This window comes from Tachypleus tridentatus, unplaced genomic scaffold (assembly GCF_004210375.1).
Source record: "Tachypleus tridentatus isolate NWPU-2018 unplaced genomic scaffold, ASM421037v1 Hic_cluster_1, whole genome shotgun sequence".
Classification (NCBI taxonomy): domain Eukaryota; kingdom Metazoa; phylum Arthropoda; class Merostomata; order Xiphosura; family Limulidae; genus Tachypleus; species Tachypleus tridentatus.
Genome location: NW_027467777.1, coordinates 22,541,880 through 22,569,745, shown reverse-complemented (window position 1 = coordinate 22,569,745; position 27,866 = coordinate 22,541,880). Strand labels below are relative to the sequence as shown.

Here is a 27,866-nt window from a genome sequence, read left to right as displayed (position 1 = left end):
CTTTTTCAATTTCACTTAATTACTTCTGTTCATTGTTTCAGTACTTAACTTTTTTAAAACCCATTGTACATTTGTGTTTCATGATGTTCGGTGTTAAACCACTGAAGATGGTGTGTTTGAAAGTGTAACTGTTTCACGTAAAACGTATTTCCATGACAGAATTAGGAACCATAAGCTACGAAGTATTATTTCTTAGTAGCTCTAGGCCAAAGCTTTATTAACATCAACTGAAGTACACAACCGAATACATCACATGAAACAAATATTAGTTATAAATATAAAATCCAAAACCGCTGTGGACGTGTAACAAAGGCAACCGATCTGCTGGATAACATCGCTATTCTTATATGTTCACTCGTAAACACTCTCATGTGTAACGGGTCATGGTACACAGTAGAAGTCCCTTGAGATATTAAACATCAAAATAAAGACCTCCACGTGTGGTTAGAATAAACTACGTCTCTTGAACAAGAAAAACACGAAAACATGTCACATCATGAACACAGTGGTTACCTCTCACTATCTCACTGACACCACTCTACGCTCTAAACAGTGGATTATACAGCTCGTTAAGTACGTTATAATTCAAAAGACAAAGGAAACTTCGAAAATATTATTGCCATACTAATGATATATAAAATTCTCAAGAGCCTGCAGTAAAGAAGAAAAATATCTGACAACTCATAGCAAACAGAATAGTGTCTGGCAATCCTCGGAAACCAGAGGGACAACTAACAACCCATGGTAACCAGAAGGGTGTCTGGCAATCCTCGGAAACCAGAGGGACAACTAACAACCCATAGTAACCAGAAGGGTGTCTGGCAATCCTCGGAAACCAGAGGGACAACTGACAACCCATAGCAACCAGAATGGTGTCTGGCAATCCTGGGAAACCAGAGGGACAACTGACAACCCATAGCAACCAGAAGGGTGTCTGGCAATCCTCGGAAATCAGAGGGATAACTGATAACCCATAGTAACCACAAGGTTGTCTGTAATCCTAGGAACTCAGAAGTACAAATAATAACCCATAGTAACCAAAAGGACGACTAGCCATCTACAGTAACTAAAAGGACGTATGACAACCCTTAGTAACCATAAAATATTTGACAGTCCATAGCAACCTCAAGGATGTTTTACAATCCATAATTAACTGAAGGGTATCTTGTAATCCATGGTAGCCTTTAGAATATTTGACAATCCATAACAATCAGAATGACGACTAACCATCCATAGTAACCAAAGGATATCTGACAATCCATGGTAACTTGGAGAATATCTGACAATCCACAATCTATAAGCACGTATGACGATCATTAGTAAGTATATTAACTAGATTTAGTTTTAGTTTATTTAGTTGGAAAAAAAAACTGCTTGTAAGGCGCAAAATAAAATAAATATTTCAGTAACTAAATAATAACGAAAAACGATTTTTTCAACATTTTCTAATTTATTGAATCGTGTATTAAATGATGAACTAAATAAACTTCCCCCAGAAAAAGTATTTTCAAATATAGATGTCGTAGCTCAGGATAGAGAGGTTTACTTCAATTGGTTACACGTAAAACATCGAAAATTTTCAACAAACATATCTCGCACAAATGTTTGTTTGCGCCACCGATTGTCCAAGATACAAAATAATGAAAATTTTGTTTATCAGTTCTACAATTATTCATTTCGTACCTACTAATGGTAAGTTGTTTGAGAGACAGTGATCTCAATAAATATTTCTGCAATCTTAGCAGCCGATTAACATACAATTCAGTATCTAAATTTAAATATTTAATTAATTAGGTTAATAATTTAGAATAAATATATGTTAGTCAACATCGATCAAAGTATGACAAAGACACATCCCTCAAGTGGTGAAGGTTGCAATGAAACGACAACTTAAAACTGAAGTTTATTTATTTAAAACTGAAGTTTGTTTATTTAAAACTGAAGTTTGTTTATTTGACGTTAATTCTTCAAGTTTGTTATTAAATAAGAGCACTTATTTTCTAATTGTCAAAACGAAAACCACAGCTTCTCTAAAAAGGTTGTATATTCCACCAACAATTTGATCCACTCAACGAACACCTAAGGAAATCTCTACAAGCAATTAACCAATCGCCAACGTCGAAGTAAAATGATACTAATCTAATTGGACAAGCATATTAACCAATCGTTAACGTCGAAATAAGGGGTGCTAACTTAACTGGATAAAAAATTACATCTGTTGAACCTTTCCAGGTAAAGTAAATATAAGAAACCGAAATAAGTGAGTGAAATGAATGTATTGATGCACATAAAGTGGATATTACATGACAAAACTTCACCTGTTACTTCAATACCTTCTGGTTATAGATGCAAAAACAAGTTAAAGTGAGACAAACAAATGTGTATTACGTTTGTCCGGGCAACATATAGTTAGTCTCGGCACCACAAGGTTTAAATACAAGTTATGTTTGAATAATTAAGAATTAGTTTTATAACAGCATTTAAAGAATTAAATAAAGAAACTAAAGGTCACTTAGTATGAAACTAGCGCCGTGATGAATGAAGATTTTTGCACGAAGCAGCTTATTTGATATTTATATTATAGAGTGTATGAGAAAAGGTCTAGTAGCTATTAGTATGATTTCAAATTGCTTTCAATCTACATTTGTTTCTTTAACCTAGAATATGTACTTTATTTAGGGCTTTCACTTGAACCATCTTGTTTCTTTTCCTCGTCAGTAGATAGCAGCACTGCTGCTATACCAGAGGGTTCTCTATCTGTTTGTAAAACACTTGGAACTTCTTGTGACTGGTTCGATATTTCTTTACAAGCTAGAGGTTCAGACTCCGATGTAAATGGAACATCGGGTAATGATGATGGTGCTGTCTCTGATATTATACTCTCGCCTGTGGGTGAGGGAGAACCACCTTGCTCAGCTTGAGTTTCTGTAGGTTTAGACTCAGATGTGGGCGTTGGTGAAACGCCTTCTTTGGCTTGAGTTTCTTCGCTAACTGGTAGTTTAGACTCAGATGTGGGTGTTGGAGAAACACCTTCCTCGGTTTTACTTTCTTCCCTAATTGGTCGTTTAGACTCAGATGTGGGTGCTGGAGAAACACCTTCCTCGGTTTCACTTTCTTCAGTAACTGGTGGCCTAAACTCTGATGTAGCTGCTGGAAAAACACCTTCCTCAATTTTTCTTTCTTCACTAACTGGTAGCTTAGATTCAGAAGTGGGTGCTGTAGAAACACCTTCTTCACCTTGAGTTTCTGACGGTTCAGACTCAGATGTGGGTGTTGGAGAAATATCTTCTTTGGCTTGAGTTTTTTCACTAACAGGTGGCTTAGACTCTGGTGTGGGTGTTGGAGACACACCTTCCTCAATCTCTCTTTCTTCACTAACATGTTGCTTAGACTCTGATGTGGGTGTTGGAGACACACCTTCCTCAATCTCTCTTTCTTCACTAACATGTGGCTTAGACTCTGATGTGGGTGTTGGAGACACACCTTCCTCAATCTCTCTTTCTTCACTAACAGGTGGCTTAGACTCTGATGTGGGTGTTGGAGACACACTTTCCTCAATCTCTCTTTCTTCACTAACATGTGGCTTAGACTCTGATGTGAGTGTTGGAGACACACTTTCCTCAATCTCTCTTTCTTCACTAACAGGTGGCTTAGACTCTGATGTGAGTGTTGGAGACACACCTTCCTCAATCTCTCTTTCTTCACTAACATGTGGCTTAGACTCTGATGTGGGTGTTGGAGACACACCTTCCTCAATCTCTCTTTCTTCACTAACAGGTGGCTTAGACTCTGATGTGGGTGTTGGAGACACACTTTCCTTAATCTCTCTTTCTTCACTAACATGTGGCTTAGACTCTGATGTGAGTGTTGGAGACACACCTTCCTCAATCTCTCTTTCTTCACTAACAGGTGGCTTAGACTCTGATGTGGGTGTTGGAGACACACTTTCCTCAATCTCTCTTTCTTCACTAACATGTGGCTCAGACTCTGATGTGGGTGTTGGAGACACACTTTCCTCAATCTCTCTTTCTTCACTAACAGGTGGCTTAGACTCTGATGTGAGTGTTGGAGACACACTTTCCTTAATCTCTCTTTCTTCACTAACATGTGGCTTAGACTCTGATGTGGGTGTTGGAGACACACTTTCCTCAATCTCTCTTTCTTCACTAACAGGTGGCTTAGACTCTGATATGAGTGTTGGAGACACACTTTCCTTAATCTCTCTTTCTTCACTAACATGTGGCTTAGACTCTGGTGTGGGTGTTGGAGACACACTTTCCTCAATCTCTCTTTCTTCACTAACAGGTGGCTTAGACTCTGATGTGGGTGTTGGAGATACACTTTCCTCAATCTCTCTTTCTTCACTAACAGGTGGCTTAGACTCTGATGTGGGTGTTGGAGACACACTTTCCTCAATCTCTCTTTCTTCACTAACAGGTGGCTTAGACTCTGATGTGAGTGTTGGAGACACACTTTCCTTAATCTCTCTTTCTTCACTAACATGTGGCTTAGACTCTGGTGTGGGTGTTGGAGACACACTTTCCTCAATCTCTCTTTCTTCACTAACAGGTGGCTTAGACTCTGATGTGAGTGTTGGAGACACACTTTCCTTAATCTCTCTTTCTTCACTAACATGTGGCTTAGACTCTGATGTGGGTGTTGGAGACACACTTTCCTCAATCTCTCTTTCTTCACTAACAGGTGACTTAGACTCTGATGTGAGTGTTGGAGACACACTTTCCTTAATCTCTCTTTCTTCACTAACATGTGGCTTAGACTCTGATGTGGGTGTTGGAGACACACCTTCCTCAATTTTTCTTTCCTCACTAACAGGTGGCTTAGACTCTGATGTGGGTGTTGGAGACACACTTTCCTCAATCTCTCTTTCTTCACTAACATGTTGCTTAGACTCTGATATGGGTGCTGTAGAAACACCTTCCTCAATTTCACTTTCTTCACTAACAGGTGGCTTAGACTCTGGTGTGAGTGTTTGAGACACACCTTCCTCAATCTCTCTTTCTTCACTAACAGGTGGCTTAGACTCTGATGTGAGTGTTGGAGACACACTTTCCTTAATCTCTCTTTCTTCACTAACATGTGGCTTAGACTCTGATGTAAGTGTTGGAGACACACCTTCCTCAATCTCTCTTTCCTCACTAACAGGTGCCTTAGTCTCTGGTGTGGGTGTTGGAGACACATCTTCCCCAATTTCTTTCTCTTCACTAATAGGTGGCTTAGACTCTGGTGTGGGTGTTGGAGACACACTTTCCTCAATTTTTCTCTCTTCACTAACAGGTGGCTTATATTCTGATGTGGGTGTTGGAGACACATGCTCTTTGCCTTGAGTTTCTTCGTTAACTGGAACCTTGGACTCAGGTGTGACTGCTGAAGTCATGTCTATCTCAACTGGTGTAGAAGGTTCATGCTCAGAAGAAGGTGAAAGAACATCTGGTTTTCTTTTGCATCTGGAGCTGTGGAGTGCAGAGGTGGTTCTGGAGACAGTTGAGAAACTGGAGTTTTTTCAGAGAGTTTGGTGCTTTCATCTACCGCGAATTCAACTGGAGTCTCACTTGGTGGCGGTGACATCGAAGTGATCGAATCCTTTAATAATATTGTATAAAATGTTATTTTGTTTGGAATTTCCAGTCACTAATTTACTTATTATTTATAATAAGCTGTTAATGTTATTGTTGAAAGAATACTTAATTTTCTATTCTACATTGTAAAATAATTTGTATTAATTATTCAAAAGACAAATTACTATACTTTAAATCATAGTAGAATTTAATTTTTATTCAAAGCAAGTAACCGTTTTGCAAAACCGGAATAAAATAATTATTTTCTATTATTTACCAAGTGACCCACTAAATTATAACAATGGTTACAAGTTACCAAGTAACCCATTAAATAAAAATAATAACTGCTACTTACAAAGTAACACCTTAATACAATCATTGGCTACTATTTACCAAGTAATATTTACCTATAACTAACAGGCATAATGACTTCCTAAAAATGGCCATTGTTTACTTTTAGTTCCGTTTTAATGAAACATTTGTATTTAATCTGAGTAAGGTTCATTAGGTTTGTTTTTTATATATGCTGTTCATATAAAATGTAAATATATGGTAATTTTCATGGCATTATATAGAAGACATTCAACGTCAACCACCTGAGTTTCTGAACCTCGACTGCTTTCCTTGTCAGACACGACACGAGGTGTGGCCTTTTCTCGAAAGGTGAGTTTTTCAGATTTTACCTTCACATCTCCACCACCAGGTTTATGTTGGATGTTATTCAGCGACCCAATCTTGGACGTGGCTTTCCACTCGGGTTTGTGGTGTTCGATCTGAAAATATATACTCAACAATCAACGCTGAATGCGTCACTGGATCTTAATTAAACTGGTAATCAACACTGAATGTGTCACAGTTAACAATTAATGTGTCGCTGATGGTCCTAATTAAACTACACTAAAATCAAACAAACAATGTTTGTGGCTGTTAACCGTAATAAAGTCCTACTTTATTGGTTCCATCAGTCCGTAAACAGTTCCAACTGGCAAATTAACTCCGTCTTCATGTGTGAATACATGTATGTCTTGGGTTAATTTAGTGTTGGTTATATTCTTAGATTAAATAATCATGTCACGTTCTATTATTTTCTCAAAAACATATCAATCTCCAAACCCAGGAAAATATTACAATAATTAACCATATGAAATCACCAAACTTATCTATCTTATTAAATACACTTTTATTAGAAAAGAAACGTAAAACAGAAACACATCATATCTTTGTATATCAAGTCAATGTTTAATTAGAAGAATAAAAGAAAGGGCTTAAAAATAATTTCTGTTTTTATGAGTAGATGTTTTTGTTATTGTGTAAAATAAGTTACTTCAGTTTGGTAAAGCATTTGAAACTGCGAATACTCGTTCGTCAAATTCAATAACATTTCAATAGTTTGTTACACGAATCAGAGTTCTAGAAAGTACCGCTAGAGGTAAAACAGTTGCACGAATCATAGCTCTATAAGGAACCGCTAGAGACGACCAGCTACATGAACAATAGTTTTAAAACGTACCGCTAGAAGTGGTTAGTTACACGAATCATAGTTCTAGAAAGTACCGCTAGAGGTCTACCTTTACTTTTCCTCCACCTGGTGAGTATTTTATATTTTCTTTACTTCCTACTTTTGATTGGGCCTTCCAGTCTAGTTTCTGAGTTTGAATCTTCTTCGCACTGCCCCCTGGTTTGTAAGATGTTTTTTCTAGAGAACCAACTTTGGACTCTGCGCTCCAGTCTAACTTCTTCGAAATGATCTGGAAAAATAAAAGCAACGTAGTAAACTATTTCATGTATGAACCAAGTTCTGGTTGTGCTTCTCAAGCTGGTATAAACAAGGTTTTATACACGAGCATATTAGGCTTACCACACTTCTAGAACAATATATATCACTAGAACTCTAGTAATCTCTACCATTAACTGACTATAACTGATGTTACATACATATTGCGTAAACGCCTAGACATTCAGTTTTGAAGTAAGAGTAAAGTAATTATTTAATGTTAATAAAGTAACACCCCAAAACCTCTAAATGATAGAAAGGTTCACTTCAAATTTTCTAAATGGTAGTAAAAGTGAACATAAACCACCTAAATGTTAATAAAAATACACTTTCTACCCTCTAAGTGTTAATTAAGTTACACTTCAAACTCTCTAAGTGTTAATAAAGGTACACTTCAAACCCTCTATGTGTTAATGAAGGTACACTTCAAACCCTCTAAGTGTTAATAAAGGTACACTTCAAACCCTCTAAGTGTTAATAAAGGTACACTTCAAACATTCTAATTGATAGTAAAGGTACACTTCAAACCCTCTTAGTGTTAATAAAGGTTCACTTCAAACCCTCTTAGTGTTAATAAAGGTACACTTCAAACCCTCTAAGTGTTAATAAAGGTACACTTCAACCCTCTATTAATAAAGGTACACTTCAAACCCTCTAAGTGTTAATAAAGGTACACTTCAAACCCTCTAAGTGTTAATAAAGGTACACTTCAAACCCTCTAAGTGTTAATAAAGGTACACTTCAAACCCTCTATGTGTTAATGAAGGTACACTTCAAACCCTCTAAGTGTTAATAAAGGTACACTTCAAACCCTCTAAGTGTTAATAAAGGTACACTTCAAACATTCTAATTGATAGTAAAGGTACACTTCAAACCCTCTTAGTGTTAATAAAGGTTCACTTCAAACCCTCTTAGTGTTAATAAAGGTACACTTCAAACCCTCTAAGTGTTAATAAAGGTACACTTCAACCCTCTATTAATAAAGATACACTTCAAACCCTCTAAGTGTTAATAAAGGTACACTTCAAACCCTCTAAGTGTTAATAGAGGTACACTTCAAACCCTCTAAGTGTTAATAAAGGTACACTTCAAACCCTCTATGTGTTAATAAATGTTCACCTTTCTTTCTCCTCCTCCAGGTTTATGCTTTACGTTCTGTAACGATCCTATTTTAGAGGTGACACTCTTGACGTTAGGAGGCGGAGCTTGACCGACTGGGGCTTTGATGGGTGGTATCTCTAGAAATATAAAGATAACATTGATAGTACGAGTTTTGATGTGTGGTATCCCTAGAAATATGAAGATAACATTGGTATTACGAGTTTTGATGGATAGTATCTGTAGAAATATGAAGATAACATTGGTATTACGAGTTTTGATGGATGGTATCTGTAGAAATATGAAGATAACATTGGTATTACGAGTTTTGCTAGATGGTATCTGTAGAAATATGAAGATAACATTGGTATAACGAGTTTTGATGGATGCTATCTCTAGAAATATGAAGATAACATTGGTATTACGAGTTTTGATGGATGGTATCTCTAGAAATATGAAGATAACATTGGTATAACGAGTTTTGATGGATGCTATCTCTAGAAATATGAAGATAACATTGGTATTACGAGTTTTGATGGATGGTATCTCTAGAAATATGAAGATAACATTGGTATAACGAGTTTTGCTGGATGGTATCTCTAGAAATATAAAGATAACATTGGTATTACGAGTTTTGATGGATGGTATCTCTAGAAATATGAAGATAACATTGATATAACGAGTTTTGATGGATGGTATCTGTAGAAATATGAAGATAACATTGGTATAACGAGTTTTGCTGGATGGTATCTCTAGAAATATAAAGATAACATTGGTATAACGAGTTTTGCTGGATGGTATCCCTAGAAATATGAAGATAACATTGGTATAACGAGATTTGCTGGATGGTATCTGTTGAAATATGAAGATAACATTTGTATAACTAGTTTTGATGGATGGTATCTGTAGAAATATGAATATAACATTGGTATAACGAGTTTTGATGTGTGGTATCCCTAGAAATATGAAGATAACATTGGTATAACGAGATTTGCTGGATGGTATCTGTTGAAATATGAAGATAACATTGATATAACAAGTTTTGATGGATGGTATCTCTAGAAATATGAAGATAACATTGGTATAACGAGTTTTGCTGGATGGTATCCCTAGAAATATGAAGATAACATTGGTATAACGAGTTTTGCTGGATGGTATCTGTTGAAATATGAAGATAACATTTGTATAACGAGTTTTGCTGGATGGTATCCCTAGAAATATGAATATAACATTGGTATAACGAGTTTTGCTGGATGGTATCCCTAGAAATATGAAGATAACATTGGTATAACGAGTTTTGCTGGATGGTATCTGTAGAAATATGAAGATAACATTGGTATAACGAGATTTGCTGGATGGTATCTGTTGAAATATGAAGATAACATTTGTATAACTAGTTTTGATGGATGGTATCTGTAGAAATATGAATATAACATTGGTATAACGAGTTTTGATGTGTGGTATCCCTAGAAATATGAATATAACATTGGTATAACGAGTTTTGCTGGATGGTATCTCTAGAAATATGAAGATAACATTGATATAACGAGTTTTGATGTGTGGTATCCCTAGAAATATGAATATAACATTGGTATTACGAGTTTTGATGTGTGGTATCTCTAGAAATATGAAGATAACATTGGTATAACGAGTTTTGCTGGATGGTATCTGTTGAAATATGAAGATAACATTTGTATAACAAGTTTTGCTGGATAGTATCTCTAGAAATATGAAGATAACATTGGTATTACGAGTTTTGCTGGATGGTATCTGTAGAAATATGAAGATAACATTGGTATAACGAGATTTGGCGGATGGTATCTGTTGAAATATGAAGATAACATTGGTTTTACTAGTTTTGATGGATGGTATTTGTAGAAATATGAATATAACATTGGTATTACGAGTTTTGATGGATGGTATCTGTAGAAATATGAAGATAACATTGGTATAACGAGTTTTGATGGGTGGTATCTGTAGAAATATGAAGATAACATTGATATTACGAGTTTTGCTGGATGGTATCTGTAGAAATATGAATATAGCATTGGTATAACGAGTTTTGATGGATGGTATCTGTAGAAATATGAAGATAACATTAGTATTTCGAGTTTTGATGGATGGTATCTCTAGAAATTTAAATGATGAAGTCAGACTGAAAGGTTGAGAACATAGGACAAACCAGTTCATAAAAAAGTCATTTCAGACAAGCAAAAACTATGTTTAAAATTGTATGTGACAATCTGAATTGACCTTGTTATCCACATGTGACCTATACAGATCTGAGAAGACTTTATTTCTTAATTAGGCCTACTGATATCCAACAAAGAAATAAAGAGTAACAATAACGGTACTAGACATGAACTAGTTATCACACCAAGTTCAACATGGATTGAGAAAAACTTATTCTGATTGCAAGTTCAAGATGGATCAAATGAATGACATGAACTAGGCCTAACAATGAATTTAACAAAGATCTAATAAATGACACGAATTTGTCCTCACAATAAGTTCAGCATGGATACAGTAAATGACACGTATTAGTCCTAACAACAAGTTCAACATGGATCCAATAAATGGCACGAATTAGTCCTAATAACAAGTTCAATGTGGATCCATTAAGCGAGATGTACTGATTCTCACAACAAATTAAGCATTGATTCAATGAATGACACGAACTAGTTCTGACAACAGATTCAATATGAAACCAACAAGTGACATGAACTGTTTTCACAACACTGTTTTTTTTAATGGTAATGTTTACAAGAATGTTTTTGGTTTGCTTACTTGAGTTTCGAAAATTTAAAATGAATTTTGTATGTGTTAAGATAACTTACTTGGGGAAGATTTTGTAGGCGATCCAACTCCATTTTCACCGGAACTTTTTTTTGGGGAAGGAGTTGGCTTCTTTGGCATAGAAGTAGAAATCTGGAACATTTTTTTTAAACAATTAGTCCAAATAAAATCAGCACCATATAGTTTTACTTTAAAAACAACATACAATTAAATTAATGAAAGTTACTGTATTTGCGTTACACTGAAATATTACATCATATTTGTAAAAGAAAAGAAATGAAATACGTACAAGATATATTATCTAAAATTTAAACGTAAAGAAATTTAAATAAAAGACCAGAGTGAGTGCTGCCCTCTATATTAGAGACAAATCACTCATCTTCATTTTATTCGATATCTTTGTTATGTAAACGTCTATGTCTATTTAACTTTACCGTATCTCACATGTCATTCAAAATGGCCTATGAAATAAAATAATGTTGTACTTTATATATATATATATTTGAAAAGACAGGTTATCTTACAGATAACACTATACACGTATCAAGTTTGACATTTCTATGCAAACTTCCTCGTATAAAAATGTTTTTTACTCACTTCTGACGGTTTCTGGGTTTTGACGTCAGAGAGCTCATCTACATTGGAATAACAATATATCTTGTTATTCAAGAAAGAAACTGAAACCTAAGGTGTAATAAAATAAATACGTTAACTCTTCGATTTCAAGGCAGTTTATTAATTATTTCTCATTCAAATTAAGTTCAATAGACTCATAAGTGAAAGAATAATAACCAATCAAAATGCGTGGTCCTCTTGGTTAAGCGTTCGTACATGCAAGTCACACGTTTGTTTAGGTGAATTATTAGGCTTAAGTAATCTAGAGAGAAATATTAGACAAAAAATAAAGTATTGTAGCAGATTTGAAAAGTAGGATGGGAGAAAGTGGAAAGGATAATGTATATAGGGTGGCTTCCATAACCCACGTGCATAAAACCTGTATAAGTTTCTGTCAGTTGTGGTTGAGACGAGTCATAGAAAAGGTAAACATTGTATCATGCAAGTAGGAAAGTTTCTACTTTAACAACGTTTGAGACAATTTATACAAAGAGACTGTAACAGCACCTTTACTTCACGGCATCAAAACGATAAATGTTAACTTAATAAATTTAGGTGTTACTTCGGTAACATCAGCTGTTACTAGGAAATATACATATATATATAAAACCATGAATTGTCTTGGGTAACAGCAATGTTACTTTAGGAGCTGCTGCTTCCAGAAATATGACATTCATGAGAATTATCATATCTAGTAACTTTCTATGATCTTTATTAGCAGCAGAAAACAAAAGTCAGGGACAGCATCTGTTATATACATGAAAGAAAAGGACACGGACAGCATATGTTATATACATGAAAGAAAAGGACACGGACAGCATATGTTATATACATGAAAGAAAAGGACACGGACATCATCTGTTATATACATGAAAGAAAAGGACACGGACAGCATATGTTATATACATGAAAGAAAAGGACACGGACAGCATATGTTATACACATGAAAGAAAAGGACACGGACAACATATGTTATATACATGAAAGAAAAGGACACGGACAGCATATGTTATATACATGAAAGAAAAGGACACGGACAGCATATGCTATATACATGAAAGAAAAGGACACGGACAGCATATGTTATATACATGAAAGAAAAGGACACGGACAGCATATGTCATATACATGAAAGAAAAGGACACTGACAGCATATGTTATATACATGAAAGAAAAGGACACGGACAGCATATGTTATACACATGAAAGAAAAGGACACGGACAACATATGTTATATACATGAAAGAAAAGGACACGGACAGCATATGTTATACACATGAAAGAAAAGGACACGGACAACATATGTTATATACATGAAAGAAAAAGACACGGACAGCATATGTTATATACATGAAAGAAAAGGACACGGACAGCATATGCTATATACATGAAAGAAAAGGACACGGACAGCATATGTCATATACATGAAAGAAAAGGACACAGACAGCATATGTTATATACATGAAAGAAAAGTATAGGGACAGCATCTATTATATACATAAACAGAAAGGACAGAGACAGCATCTGTTATAATCATAAACAGAAAGGACAGAGACAGCATCTATTAAAAAGAAAACAGTTCCAATTATATATCTTTGATAAGAGTGCTGTCTCTAGTTAACGGTCGTCTAAAGATGGGTATAATGCCGTGGTTAAGATTCACCGAGTGTTAACAGATCCCAACAAAACCACAGTTTAAAAAATGGCGGCTCTAAAAGTAAACATAGTAAAACAGAAGCCGTTCCTGGAGATAAATATGTTTTTATCCAAGACAGTTTAATATTCGTAATGAAACAGAAGCAATACTTGAAATTATTAAATTAACATCGGAAGGACGTTCCTAACAATTAATTTAAAAACACATTTACACCAACTGTAAAGATAAAAATTCTATTTCCAATTTAGGTGTCTTACTATTCACAAAAACAAGAGTAAATATATACGGTTTGTTTGTGGATGGAAAGTTTGTGAATTTCACCCTGAGTTCTGCTATGTGAGATGGAATAAGTCACACTAGCCACATTTTACTTTCTTTGCACGTTGGTGGTTACTGTCGATGCAAAGAATATCAAATATCCGCATTTGAAAGAACGTTAAACAAAATAATAGCTGCATGTTCATGCCAAAGTCTTGTGTGACTCTATATTTCCTGGATTATGTCATGTCAATCTTGTCAAAGACAACTCTATATTACCTGGATTATGTCATATAAATCTTTTCAAACACAACTCTGTATCACCTGGATTATGTCATATAAATCTTTTCAAACACAACTCTGTATTACCTGGATTATGTCATATAAATCCTTTCAAACACAACTCTGTATCACCTGGATTATGTCACATAAATCTTTTCAAACACAACTCTGTATTACCTGGATTATGTCACATAAATCTTTTCAAACACAACTCTGTATCACCTGGATTATGTCATATAAATCTTTTCAAACACAACTCTGTATTACCTGGATTATGTCATATAAATCTTTTCAAATATAACTCTGTATTACATGGATTATGTCATATCAATCTTCTAAAACACGACTCTGCATTACCTGGATTATATCATGTCAGTTTTCTGGTTTATGTCAGAACAATCACCAAATAAAACGTGATATTGTATGCTTAGTTAAAGTATGGACAAGAAAAGAAAAGTATTATACGTTTAGTCATAGCTTCGATGAACAAAGAAATTGTTTATTTTTTAGTTATAGTGTAGAAGTACGTTTAGTTAAACACCATAATGACGTTTTGTATTAAACTATAGTGTTAAAAACAGAATTCATTTTGTATTTAACTTCACAGTTAGGACAGAGAACATTCTTTGTGAAATTATAGTGTTAACGAACAAAACACATTCTATATTCAGTGACAGTGTTATAAAAGAGTGTATTCTATATTGAGTAATAGTGTTAGCAAACAGGACATTATATGGTAAGTTGTGACTTTCACAAACAAAGGATGTTTTAGGCCTAATTAAAGTACATAAACAAAATGGTACAAACAAGCAGACAGAACTGTACTCATATAAAAGACAAAAATTAATTTCACTTGTCGTGAAATGCAAAGGTTAGATTTCCAACATTCCTGAATTATAATCAGTGTAAACTACAGATAATGTAAATTCAGATGTTGATGTAATTGTCTGTTGTTAACTGATACAGAACCAAGAGAAGTATGTTGATGTCCTTGTCTGTTGTTAACTGATACAGAACCAAGAGAAGTATGTTGATGTCCTTGTCTGTTGTTAACTGATACAGAACCAAGTGAAGTATGTTGATGTCCTTGTCTGTTGTTAACTGATACAGAACCAAGTGAAAGATGTTGATGTACTTGTCTCTTGTTAACTGATACAGAACCAAGTGAAAGATGTTGATGTCCTTGTCTGTTGTTAACTGATACAGAACCAAGTGAAAGATGTTGATGTACTTGTCTCTTGTTAACTGATACAGAACCAAGTGAAAGATGTTGATGTCCTTGTCTGTTGTTAACTGATACAGAACCAAGTGAAAGATGTTGATGTCCTTGTCTGTTGTTAACTGATACAGAACTAAGTGAAGTATGTTGATGTCCTTGTCTCTTGTTAACTGATACAGAACCAAGTGAAAGATGTTGATGTCCTTGTCTGTTGTTAACTGATACAGAACCAAGTGAAAGACGTTGATGTACTTGTTTCTTGTTAACTGATACAGAACCAAGTGAAAGACGTTGATGTACTTGTTTCTTGTTAATTGATACAGAACCAAGTGAAAGATGTTGATGTCCTTGTCTGTTGTTAACTGATACAGAACCAAGTGAAAGATGTTGATGTCCTTGTCTGTTGTTAACTGATACAGAACCAAGTGAAGTATGTTGATGTCCTTGTCTCTTGTTAACTGATACAGAACCAAGTGAAGTATGTTGATGTCCTTGTCTCTTGTTAACTGATACAGAACCAAGTGAAAGATGTTGATGTACTTGTTTCTTGTTAACTGATACAGAACCAAGTGAAAGACGTTGATGTACTTGTTTCTTGTTAACTGATACAGAACCAAGTGAAAGACGTTGATGTACTTGTTTCTTGTTAACTGATACAGAATCAAGTGAAAGATGTTGATGTACTTGTCTCTTGTTAACTGATACAGAACCAAGTGAAAGATGTTGATGTCCTTGTCTGTTGTTAACTGATACAGAACCAAGTGAAAGATGTTGATGTCCTTGTCTGTTGTTAACTGATACAGAACCAAGTGAAAGATGTTGATGTGCATGTCTGTTGTTAGCTATTACAGAACCAATGAAAGATGTTGATGTAATTGTCTGTTGTTAATTCCCACAGAAGTAAGACAATAAAGGATTTCTGAAGTTATTTTGACGTCTGTTTGTTCGTTTTTTAATTTCGCGCAAAGCTACACAAGGGCTATCTGCGTTAGCCGCCTCTAATTTAGCAGTGTAAAACTAGAGGGAAGGCAGCTAGTCATCACCACCCACCGCCAACTCTTAGGCTTCTCTTTTATCAACGAATAGTGGGATTGACCGTAACATTATAACACCTCCAAGGCTGAAAGGGGCGAGCATGTTTAGTGTGACAGGGATTCGAATCCGGGACCCTCAGATTACGGGTCAATTGCCTTAACCGCCTGGCCATGCCGGGCCTGTGTGACGTATGTTATAATTTTTGATTAATTAGTATAAACAAGCTTACATTGTGAACTCAATATTCCGGGCAACATATGCTAGATTTATTCTACACATATACTTAGAGCTTTAAAAGACCATCAGCTACTTCAGTCCATTTCAATGGCTTTTAACAGAGTCAATCATTTCTTTAATTACAATAACAGAACTTCCTCTTAAAAACCTTCAAATCAAACTTTTATGTAAGGCTTCATTTATGATGCTTTCTAATGTAAACGTCGAATACTTTGATTGTTTTAACAATGTCACTTTTGTTTCGTGTTGTTGAACTCCTTGAAAAGTTACTGTCTGCCCCAAATGTCCCTAATTTTAGTTACAGACTAGAAAGGAGACAGCTATTCAACAACACCCTCCGCTAACTCTCGGCTACTCTTCACCAACGAACAGTGCGATTGATTGTTACATTATAACGCGCATATCTGAAGGAGCAAGAGTGTTTGGTGACAGGATTCGAGCCTGCGATTCTGTAATAGTTGTACGAAAAATTTCATTAACATGAAATGTTAGTGGGCCTAAAATGTGTAATGAAACTCGTGCTAATTGCAGGTGTTTTTAATATTGTTTTAAATTCTTTTGAAGTTGAATCAACAATAGAGGAGATAACTATCTACGGTTATGTGATTTGTTTTTCCAAATTTTAAATATATTAGTTTATATAGCTTTCAACTAATAAACTGTAACATAAATCAGTGTTACTGACATTGTTGTATTGATAGTAAGACCAGCGTTACTGACATTGTTCTATTGACAATGAGACCAGTGTTATTGACATTGTTGTATTGACAATGAAACCAGTGTTACTGACATTGTTGTATTGACAGTGAGACCAGTGTTACTGACATTGTTGTATTGACAATGAGATCAGAGTTACTGATATTGTTCTATTGACAGTGAGACCAGTGTTACTGACATTGTTGTATTGACAATGAGATCAGAGTTACTGATATTGTTCTATTGACAATGAGACCAGTGTTACTGACATTGTTCTATTGACAATGAGACAACATAAATACTTGTGTTTGTTTTGTTATCTTGCTGCCACTGTTTTGTGACCATAATAAACGAAACGTTTGTTTTAACAATGTTGCTGTTACTGTTCTATGAACATTGTAAACTACGTGATATGATTGTGTTAAACAATATGTTCCCAATACTTCAATTGGAAGGATTAGTGTTTTAAAATGATTTATTGTAATTGTTATGTTATTTTGATGTAAACATACTCAAATTTTATAACTCTCAATAAAATAAAAGTCTGGTTATGTTACATTCATTATATACGCTCAACTACTGTCACGTGATTAATTTAGTCATTGAAGACTTTGGTTCAGAGAGTACAAAATCAATGGGGAAACCACGTGGAACATTCCGGATATTGCTTGGGTGAGTCACAAGGCAAGTGAGACAACTGTAAGTTCATTAATGATAAACGTAATTTATGTTGTCGTAAAAATACGCAGGTTCAAGAAGTCTTGACAGAAGTGAATTAAAACCCTATAACCCAAGAGGTTTCGAAAGTGGACCTTTCTTCTTTAATATGGTAAAATTAACTTTGTCATGTAATGTGCTGCCCTCTATCTTAAAATATTGGTTATATATCAGCTACAGTAATGACGTAGTGTGCAGAATAAAGAATTAAAAAAAACAGTATACTTATACAAATTTGATACATATGTCAATTTAACCTAAACTGCGCATGTCCAAGTCAGGCGTACAGTATACTAGTGTGCATATGTAAATAAAATATGAATGTATAGGAATATGTCTTTAATACGTTAAAATAATTCATGAATCATGCGGAATACTTACTAGTAAACATAGTGATTCATTAATTATTCTGAGTAGATAACCGTAACAAACTCTTTCCCTACTTTCAGGTTGGATATTTTGAGTTAAATCTATATAACTTATTGTATCAGCATGTTTAAAACACGTGAATAAAGATTCCCTAAGATATACGCCACATGCGTAAAGTAATCTCTATTCTGTGTAATGACTTTAGAATATGACTAGTTTACTGACTTCAGAACATGACTAATTTACTGACTTTAGAATATGACTAGTTTACTGACTTTAGAATATGACTAGTTTACTGACTTTAGAATATAACTAGTTTATTGACTTTAGAATATGACTAGTTTACTGACTTTAGAATATGACTAGTTTATTGACTTTAGAATATGACTAGTTCAATGACTTTAGAATATGACTAGTTTACTGACTTCAGAACATGACTAATTTACTGACTTTAGAATATGACTAGTTTACTGACTTTAGAATATGACTAGTTCAGTGACTTTAAATTATGACTAGTTTACTGACTTTAGAATATAACTAGTTTATTGACTTTAGAATATGACTAGTTTACTGACTTTAGAATATGACTAGTTTATTGACTTTAGAATATGACTAGTTCAATGACTTTAGAATATGACTAGTTTAGTGACTTTAGAATATGACTAGTTCAGTGACTTTAGATTATGACTAGTTTATTAACTTTAGATTATGACTAGTTTATTAACTTTAGATTATGACTAGTTTATTAACTTTAGATTATGACTAGTTTACTGACTTTAAAATACGACTAGTTTATTGACTTTAGAATATGACTAGTTCAGTGACTTTAGATTATGAGTAGTTTACTGACTTTAGAATATGACTAGTTCAGTGACTTTAAAATACGACTAGTTTATTGACTTTAGAATATGACTAGTTCAGTGACTTTAGATTATGACTAGTTTACTGACTTTAGAATATGACTAGTTCAATGTTGAGGTAAACTTCTGACGTCTCTTCCTGCCTCGTTTCAAAACACACATTCCAGCTACATGAGAAATAGTTGATGAGGTAATTTTCGGACATAACTCCTCTTTAGTTACTTTCTATTGGTCAATATGCACACCGACTTGACTCTGTTGACGTTTATGAGGAGTGAATCTGTAAGCCTAACTGAACACTAGGTTACAGTTCAGCTGCTAACTCTCATAATAAACATTTTATTTATCACAGTCTGGAATATTTCAGTTTCATTCTTCAAGAAAAAACACTAGACAAGAGGGAAATCTTCTGATAATCGTTGGTTCCCAGTGGACACATATCAGGTTAAAGTTCACAAGTAACGTAATATTCAACTAGAAGCTACAACCCTTGACTCTAAACTGAACAGTTTTAAGACATCTAATTTCTCCAGCCAGAATGACCAGTCGATGTGAATCGTCACTGTGCTGCTTGCGAGAAAACCTACGTTTCGTCCAGCAGTGGTTGTTTTTTTTCTGAGCTGGTCACTTATTATTTATGACTGTGAACTCATGGGTTCTACGTTTGGTATCTAGAACCCGAGAAATGCGCTTCCCATTGTGAGAGAGTAAAAGTGATGGGGAAATCCCAACTATTAGATCCGATAAGAACCCAAAGTTGTCGGTGGGCTACCTGCCTTCTTTCTAGTCTATCAATTCAAAATTAGTGATGTCTATGGGTTAATAACTATAACCCATGATGAGTTGCGAAAACCAATCATATGTATTAACTAGTTTATTAATTGTGTATGTCCATCTAAAGCTAATTCAAAATTAGTGATGTCTATGGGTTAAGAACTATAACATTCCTCTTGATGAGTTGCTATAACCAATCATATCTATTAACTAGTTTGTTAATTATGTATGTCCGTCTAAAGCTAATTCAAAATTAGTTATGTCTATGGGTTAATAACTATAACATTCCTCTTGATGAGTTGCTATAACCAATCATATCTATTAACTAGTTTGTTAATTATGTATGTCCGTCTAAAGCTAATTCAAAATTAGTGATGTCTATGGGTTAATAACTATCGTGTAACTTGACAAACAATCCTCTTGATGAGTTGTTATAATTATGTATGTTCGTCTAAAACTAATCCAGACAAACATGCTAAAATATTTCGTTCGAGTAACGTTTCCTCCTAAAGCAGTTTGTCAATGACAAACTGATAACGTATAAGATGAAGTTTTAATTTTTTTTAGAAAAGATTTTGAAAGTTAAACGAATATTTAAACGTCAGATAATTTATCAATACAAATATTTATTTATCACCATGTGTTCTAACAGTTTTACCGAACGCTTATGTTATTATGCAAAACTTGAACTATTGGTATCATAGCTGTCATGAACTTCCAACTGCCTCACGTTAACAGAAACTCTAGGGTTCCGAAATGACAGGTTGGAGACAGCCGGCGTCTTTAAAAAATAATATTAAAGTAAGTGACTTAGCAACTGTGGTAGTTAGAAAGGGTTAGGCCTAGTTAAAAATAGAACAAACATGAGTACAAACAGTGTTATTCATAGAGCTGTGGAAGGTCGTCCTCAGTGGTGTGGCAATAAGTAATAAGCAGACGTATATCTACGACTGAACTTCAAAATGAAGACTGAACAACTTACGTACTAATACCAGACGTGACGTGTTCGTTGGTTCGTCATTTTATTATCGTAATATATTGAAATATCTTTATTATAATTTATTCTTCTGTAATAAAGAACAACAGACTCCACTTTATCAGACACTAGATGTTCACAACGGTTCCAGGTTGTAGTTCTACATTATGTACCGTACATTAATTTACGTTTGCCCGAGAATTTATTTGTTTGTTTGTCCGCGAAGTCTTCAGACTAAACTTGGCAAGTAGTTTCCTTATCTATATGGAATATCTTCCCTATAAAGGGATATTAAGGGGGTTACAGCATTAGGAGGGATGAGGGTCTATGTCTACGTTTTCTTAGTCTCTTAACTCGAATTTCGCACATGAATTTTTGTTTCTACCCCGTCAAACTTGCTGTGGTGACTTGTTTGCACAAGGTAGTGTGACTCTGGTATCATCAGCGGGTGTCACAAGTGGCTGTGTTTTGGGGAAATGACCTCTTTACGGTAGTTTTAAAATCAATTCGGAATAATGGAGGAGTTTGATCTGAAACTCTATGGATCACCGACCCTGTCTTTCATCCCCGCAGAGAAGCGGAGGGATATTGTTTACAGAAGGTTGTAATACCATTGTTTACAGCATATTCTAACAGATATTGTTTACAGAAGACTGTAACACCATTGTTTACAGCATATTCTAACAGATATCGTTTACTGAAGGTTGTAATACCATTGTTTACAGCATATTCTAATACATATTGTTTACAGAAGGTTGTAACACCGTTGTTTACAGCATATTCTAACAGATATTGTTTACAGAAGGTTGTAATACCATTGTTTACAGCATATTCTGACAGATATTGTTTGCAGAAGGTTGTAACGCCATTGTTTACAGCATATTCTAACAGATATTGTTAACAGAAAGTTGTAACACCATTATTTACGGCATATTCTAAGAGATACTGTTTATAGAAGGTTGTAACACCAAAGTTTATGACACAATCTAACAGATACTGTTTATAGAAGGCTGTAACACCATTGTTTACAGAATATTCTAATATATTGTTTACAGAAGGTTGTAACACCATCGTTTACAGAATATTCTAACAGATATTGCTTACAGAAGGTTGTAACACCATTGTTTACAGAATATTCTAACAGATACTGTTTAGAGAAGGTTGTAACACCATTGTTTACAGAATATTCTAACAGATACTGTTTACAGAAGGTTGTAACACCATTGTTTACGGCATATTCTAACAGATATTGTTTATAGAAGGTTGTAACACCGTTGTTTGCGATACATTATGACACCTGTTGTTTACTGTATTCTGTATGTCTTTTGTTTACAGTTACTCATTCATCACTTTGTTGCCTACATGGAACCTAAATAGCAAATTATCGAATATTATTTACAAACATGTTAACTATAAATATCAATATTTAATGAGATAGAAGTAAACAAACGTTGAACAGTTTTTACAAGAGCCATGAGTGAATTGGTGTAAGTCAGATTAAAAAAAAAAAAATTGAATAATTGAGTGAACAAAAAATATAAAAATATTTTTAAATTTCCGTTCCAGAAAGCACTTATAAGTCCTAAACTTTGACTGAATATCAGGTAATACCAACTAACAGCGTTATGAGATAGTATTCCATCATTTGTGGTTCTTACGTATGTTTTTTCTTTCTTTTTTGTACTCCGTGGCGGAGTTGGCGGCGTGTGGTGATGACTAGCTGCCTTCCCTCTAGTCTTACACTACTAAATTAGGGACGGCTAGCGCAGATAGCCCTCGAGTAGCTTTGCGCGAAATTCTAAACAAAGCAAACCAGTGTACTCGATGCGTGTAGCAGACGTTATGAACGTAAGCTGACTTCGAAGGTAAAGTAACTCTCACCATTCAGGGTAGTCTGATCCCAAAAACCACCGATCAGTAACGAAGATCTTACAGTTATAGTATCACTGAAACAGAGAAGAAATATTTATTATCTTGTGAACCCTGCTAGTATCTGACACACGATGGATACTTCTCAGACCAAGGTCCACTGGTACCATATTAAAACTGTCATATCGTAATTTGTATCTTGAAGTTATTTGTTCTGATTTCATTCATCTGTTCCAGTTTATATCTTAAACTGAGTCTCTCCATTGGCTACGTACGATAGATCCTTTAGATATCGAGTACGACACATTTTAGTCCTGTATATCGTGTGCGACATATTTTAGTCCTGTATATCGTGTGCGACACATTTTAGTCCTATATATCGAGTACGGAACTTTGTATTCCTGTTTTACCAACAATAAATATTCGTATCTATGTCCTCTTTAGAGGGACTGTCATTCAACAATATCAGTTATGACCATGTAACAATACTGGAAATAGTACAAATTATTTTTGAGAAATGTTTCATCCAAAGGTGGGACAATGCAACATGAATTCCTACCTGTTAGCATCACTTACTTCATAAATATTGTTAATTGTTTGGTGTGGTTTGGTTTGAATTTCGCGCAAAGCTACACGAGGGCTATCTGGGCTAGGCGTCCCTAATTTAGCAGTGTAAGACTAGAGGGAAGGCAACTAGTCATCACCACCCACCGCCAACTCTTGGGCTACTCTTTTACCAACTAATAGTGGGATTAACCATCACATTATAACGCCCCCACGGCTGAAAGTGCGAGCATGTTTGGTGTGACGAGGATTCGAACCCGCGACCCTCAGATTACGAGTCAAGTGCCTTTACTACCTGGCCATGCCGGGGCCCTACAAGTGTTGTAATAAAATTCAGAAGAAACAAGATACTTTAAAGAACACTTGCATTTTATTTTCTGTTTCATTGGTTAGTATAATATTAAACTTTAACTTGGGCTTATTGTTCTAGGATAATTCCTTACATTACTCTCAAGTTACAAGACGTGAACTAAAGTTAAATACTAAAGGGACACTATCTCTTCCCACACTTCACACATTGTTCAATAAAACAATGTACTATTTTTTTACGAAAAATAAAACGTAATTACAATGTTTGCTAATACTTTTTAACTTTGAAATATTTAGTTATATTTATATTCTTGTAGGCATAGCTGTGACAGTTAGCAAGCGTACAAAATATAGTATATGTATCCTTGTAGACATAGCTGTGACAGTTAACAAGCGTACAAAATATGGTATATGTATCCTTGTAGACATAGCTGTGACAGTTAACAAGCGTACAAAATGTGTTATATGTATCCTTGTAGACATAGCTGTGACAGTTAACAAGCGTACAAAATGTGTTATATATATCCTTGTAGACATAGTTGTCACAGTTAACAAGCGTACAAAATGTGTTATATATATCCTTGTAGACATAGGTGTGACAGTTAACAAGCGTACAAAATGTGGTATATGTATCCTTGTAAACATAGCTGTGACAGTTAACAAGCGTACAAAATGTGTTATATATATCCTTGTAGACATAGCTGTGACAGTTAACAAGCGTACAAAATGTGTTATATATATATATCCTTGTAGACATAGCTGTGACAGTTAACAAGCGTACAAAATGTGTTATATATATCCTTGTAGACATAGCTGTGACAGTTAACAAGCGTACAAAATGTGTTATATATATCCTTGTAGACTGTGACAGTTAACAAGCGTACAAAATGTGTAAACTAAAGATCTACAAACTCAATAAAATCAACCAGCTATTTGTTTTTTTTAATTCGCAGTTTCTTGTAGTATGTTCTCTTATTAATACCATCTCGGCAGTACAATTACTATTACTTAAATATATAGCAGTGGTACTAGTGTAGACTTGATTTAAACCATACGATATAACGTTTTGTACTTTAGAATATAAACGTTTTCCTTCTGTAATCTCCATCTGTTTCTATATTCAACACAGTTTACCCCATTATTTTCACTCTGAGACCTCCCCAGAATACGTAGAGAAGGAGACGTTTGTCCCACATATTACACATACTGCATGTTAATAAATAAATATTACCTATATGTATGTATGCGTACATTTGTAATATATCTGTGTGACATCTTGTACAAGTACATTCAAGCAGTATACAACATGTAAGGACAAAGAGACACAGTTTCTCTTATCTAAAACACAGCGTGGGCGTCGTAGGGATCACTGACGTTTCCAATCAGATTCATTGTTGTTATTCTACAACCGTGTCGATCTCCGCATTTGAAAATAGTTCATTAAAAGAACTACATAGATGAATGATAGAGGTCAGGTTATCGTCACCGTTGTAAGACGGAAACATCCAGAAACCAGGATTAAATAATTCTCCTTGGATGTTTTATTACGTTCTAACGTGGCAGCTTCAAACTCACATTATTTAATTATTAGTAAGAACAAATTCTCTTGTTACTACTGTCACCATCAAGACTGCAGGTTATTCACTATCAGGAGCAAAAAAAACAAGTGATTTTGTAGCCACCATAACAAAATATGAAACACAATAATGATAATTACAAGTCATAGAATTTACAGGTCAGTGTGTAACCACCAGAAATATCTAACACAATAACTATTACCTGTCATGGAACTAACAGGTCAGTATGTAACCACCAAAAATATTTAACACAATAACTACTACCTGTCATGGAATTAACAGGTCAGTGTGTAACCACCAGAAATATTTAACACAATAACTACTACCTGTCATGGAATTAACAGGTCAGTGTGTAACCACCAGAAATATTTAACACAATAACTACTACCTGTCATGGAATTAACAGGTCAGTGTGTAACCACCAGAAATAGTTAACACAATAACCACTAACTGTCATGGAATTAACAGGTCAGTATGTAACCACCACAAATATTTAACACAATAACTACTACCTGTCATGGAATTAACAGGTCAATGTGTAACCACAAGAAATATTTAACACAATAACTACTACCTGTCATGGAATTAACAGGTCAGTGTGTAACCACCAGAAATATTTAACACAATAACTACTACCTGTCATGGAATTAACAGGTCAGTGTGTAACCACCAGAAACAGTTATTTCTGAAGTACCAAAGAGAATAAAAACTCTAAGACATCCCATTCTCTGCTTCAATAGTTTTGTTAGTGTATTTCATTTTACATTATGATATGTCACCTTATATAACCAGACCAGCAGTGTTTACTTTATATGAGTACCATGTTCTACAAGAATTAAAGTTACCACTTCAAGATGTTGGATAATACAGACAGACAAACACACAGACATATACAGATAGGCTTGTGATTGAAAACTGGGCAGATACATTCAACATAATACTTGGTACATTAGAATAGTATTCTGACACGTGAGATGTAATGTATTATCCATCACGAAATGGAAATTAACTTTTACCTAGCTTCATACAGCCTAAATAAACAAATAGAAGTGTACACAAATATTTTAATAAAAGGAATATATACTCCAGATATGTATACAATACATTGATATATACTCCAGACTGGACCTCTATACATTACATTGGTATATACTCTAGTTTCTAGGTGTCTGTACAATACATTGGTATATACTTTAGTTAATAGGTGTGTATACAATACATTGATATATACTCCAGACTAGACCTCTATACATTACATTGGTATATACTCTAGTTTCTAGGTGTGTATACAATACATTGGTATATACATTAGTTTCTAGGTGTCTGTACAATACATTGATATATACTGTAGTTAATAGGTGTGTATACAATACATTGGTATATACTTTAGTTAATATGTGTGTATACAATACATTGATATATACTGTAGTTAATAGGTGTCTGTACAATACATTGATATATACATTAGTTAATAGGTGTGTATACAATACATTGATATATACTTTAGTTAATAGGTGTCTGTACAATACATTGATATATACATTAGTTAATAGGTGTGTATACAATACATTGATATATACTGTAGTTAATAGGTGTCTGTACAATACATTGATATATACATTAGTTAATAGGTGTGTATACAATACATTGGTATATACTTTAGTTAATAGGTGTGTATACAATACATTGATATATACATTAGTTAATAGGTGTGTATACAATACATTGATATATACATTAGTTAATAGGTGTCTGTACAATACATTGATATATACATTAGTTAATAGGTGTGTATACAATACATTGATATATACTGTAGTTAATAGGTGTCTGTACAATACATTGATATATACATTAGTTAATAGGTGTGTATACAATACATTGATATATACTTTAGTTAATAGGTGTGTATACAATACATTGATATATACATTAGTTAATAGGTGTGTATACAATACATTGATATATACATTAGTTTCTAGGTGTCTGTACAATACATTGATATATACATTAGTTAATATGTGTGAATACAATACATTGATATATACTTTAGTTAATATGTGTGTATACAATACATTGATATATACAAAGTACCTTCGATATTCCTTTCCGACATCGTGTTGTCTGCCACGCCCTCCACTGCAGTGTCTGCTAGTTCTCGTAGTGCCGAAGTGTTTACTGTAAAAAATAAATAAATAGTTTATATTTAAATCCAGATTCGACTAATGACTTCTATATTTGATAAATCGCGGTAGAAAACTGGTTGGGTTCACGTCCCAGTTTCTCAGGGCTAATTCTTCCGCATTTACCCCACTAACAACATCTCCTTACTGATGCACTCTCGTTTTATGTTTCTATATTCTAGATACCAGAACTTTTGGTTGCCAATACTTGTTAGAGCGACTGTTGGCTACGTTCCCGCATGAATGCAGAGGCAACAACAGCGCTCTCTAGCAGAAGATAACGTCACACTCTCTCTCTCTCGTTACTCAGACTGACCTAATATGAACAAGTGTTTCCTTCATGAGATTCAATACAAAGTGAGGAGCTTGCGTGTTGACGAAACGTATTTTTTAACCTGAGGTTCCGTGTGTGAAGAATATAATGA

The 27,866-nt window shown here is 34.4% G+C and overlaps 2 protein-coding genes and 1 pseudogene across 2 annotated transcripts; all 3 read right to left on the bottom strand.

Moving 5' to 3' along the window:
* LOC143241713 (small conductance calcium-activated potassium channel protein-like) overlaps positions 1 to 1,234 on the bottom strand; it is a 75,742-nt pseudogene extending 74,508 nt beyond the window's left edge.
* LOC143241649 (uncharacterized) lies at positions 148 to 5,517 on the bottom strand. The gene has a single exon (XM_076484850.1). It carries the CDS (start codon positions 5,393 to 5,395, stop codon positions 2,672 to 2,674), a length of 2,724 nt encoding a protein of 907 aa, XP_076340965.1. The 5' UTR covers positions 5,396 to 5,517; the 3' UTR covers positions 148 to 2,671.
* Positions 5,398 to 27,758, bottom strand: LOC143241650 (uncharacterized). The gene is made up of 7 exons (XM_076484851.1): positions 27,353 to 27,758; positions 11,842 to 11,879; positions 11,286 to 11,376; positions 8,470 to 8,588; positions 7,145 to 7,324; positions 6,173 to 6,349; positions 5,398 to 5,601 (listed from the first exon to the last, which is right to left on the bottom strand). The coding sequence occupies exons 1-7, from the start codon at positions 27,372 to 27,374 to the stop codon at positions 5,398 to 5,400; spliced, it is 831 nt and encodes a 276-aa protein (XP_076340966.1). The 5' UTR covers positions 27,375 to 27,758.
* Positions 27,759 to 27,866: the final 108 nt, after the last annotated feature.

What these genes read in the sequence shown, in the direction of transcription:
- LOC143241650 (XM_076484851.1), bottom strand. Translation starts at nt 27,374, where the DNA reads ATGTCGGAAAGGAATATCGAAG. An exon ending in AAACCCAGAAACCGTCAGAA is followed by an intron (nt 11,377 to 11,841) that starts GTGAGTAAAAAA and finishes AAAATGTTCCAG; the next exon opens with ATTTCTACTTCTATGCCAAA. An exon ending in GTCGAGGTTCAGAAACTCAG is followed by an intron (nt 5,602 to 6,172) that starts GTGGTTGACGTT and finishes ATATTATTAAAG; the next exon opens with GATTCGATCACTTCGATGTC.
- LOC143241649 (XM_076484850.1), bottom strand. Translation starts at nt 5,395, where the DNA reads ATGACTTCAGCAGTCACACCTGAGTCCAAGGTTCCAGTTAACGAAGAA.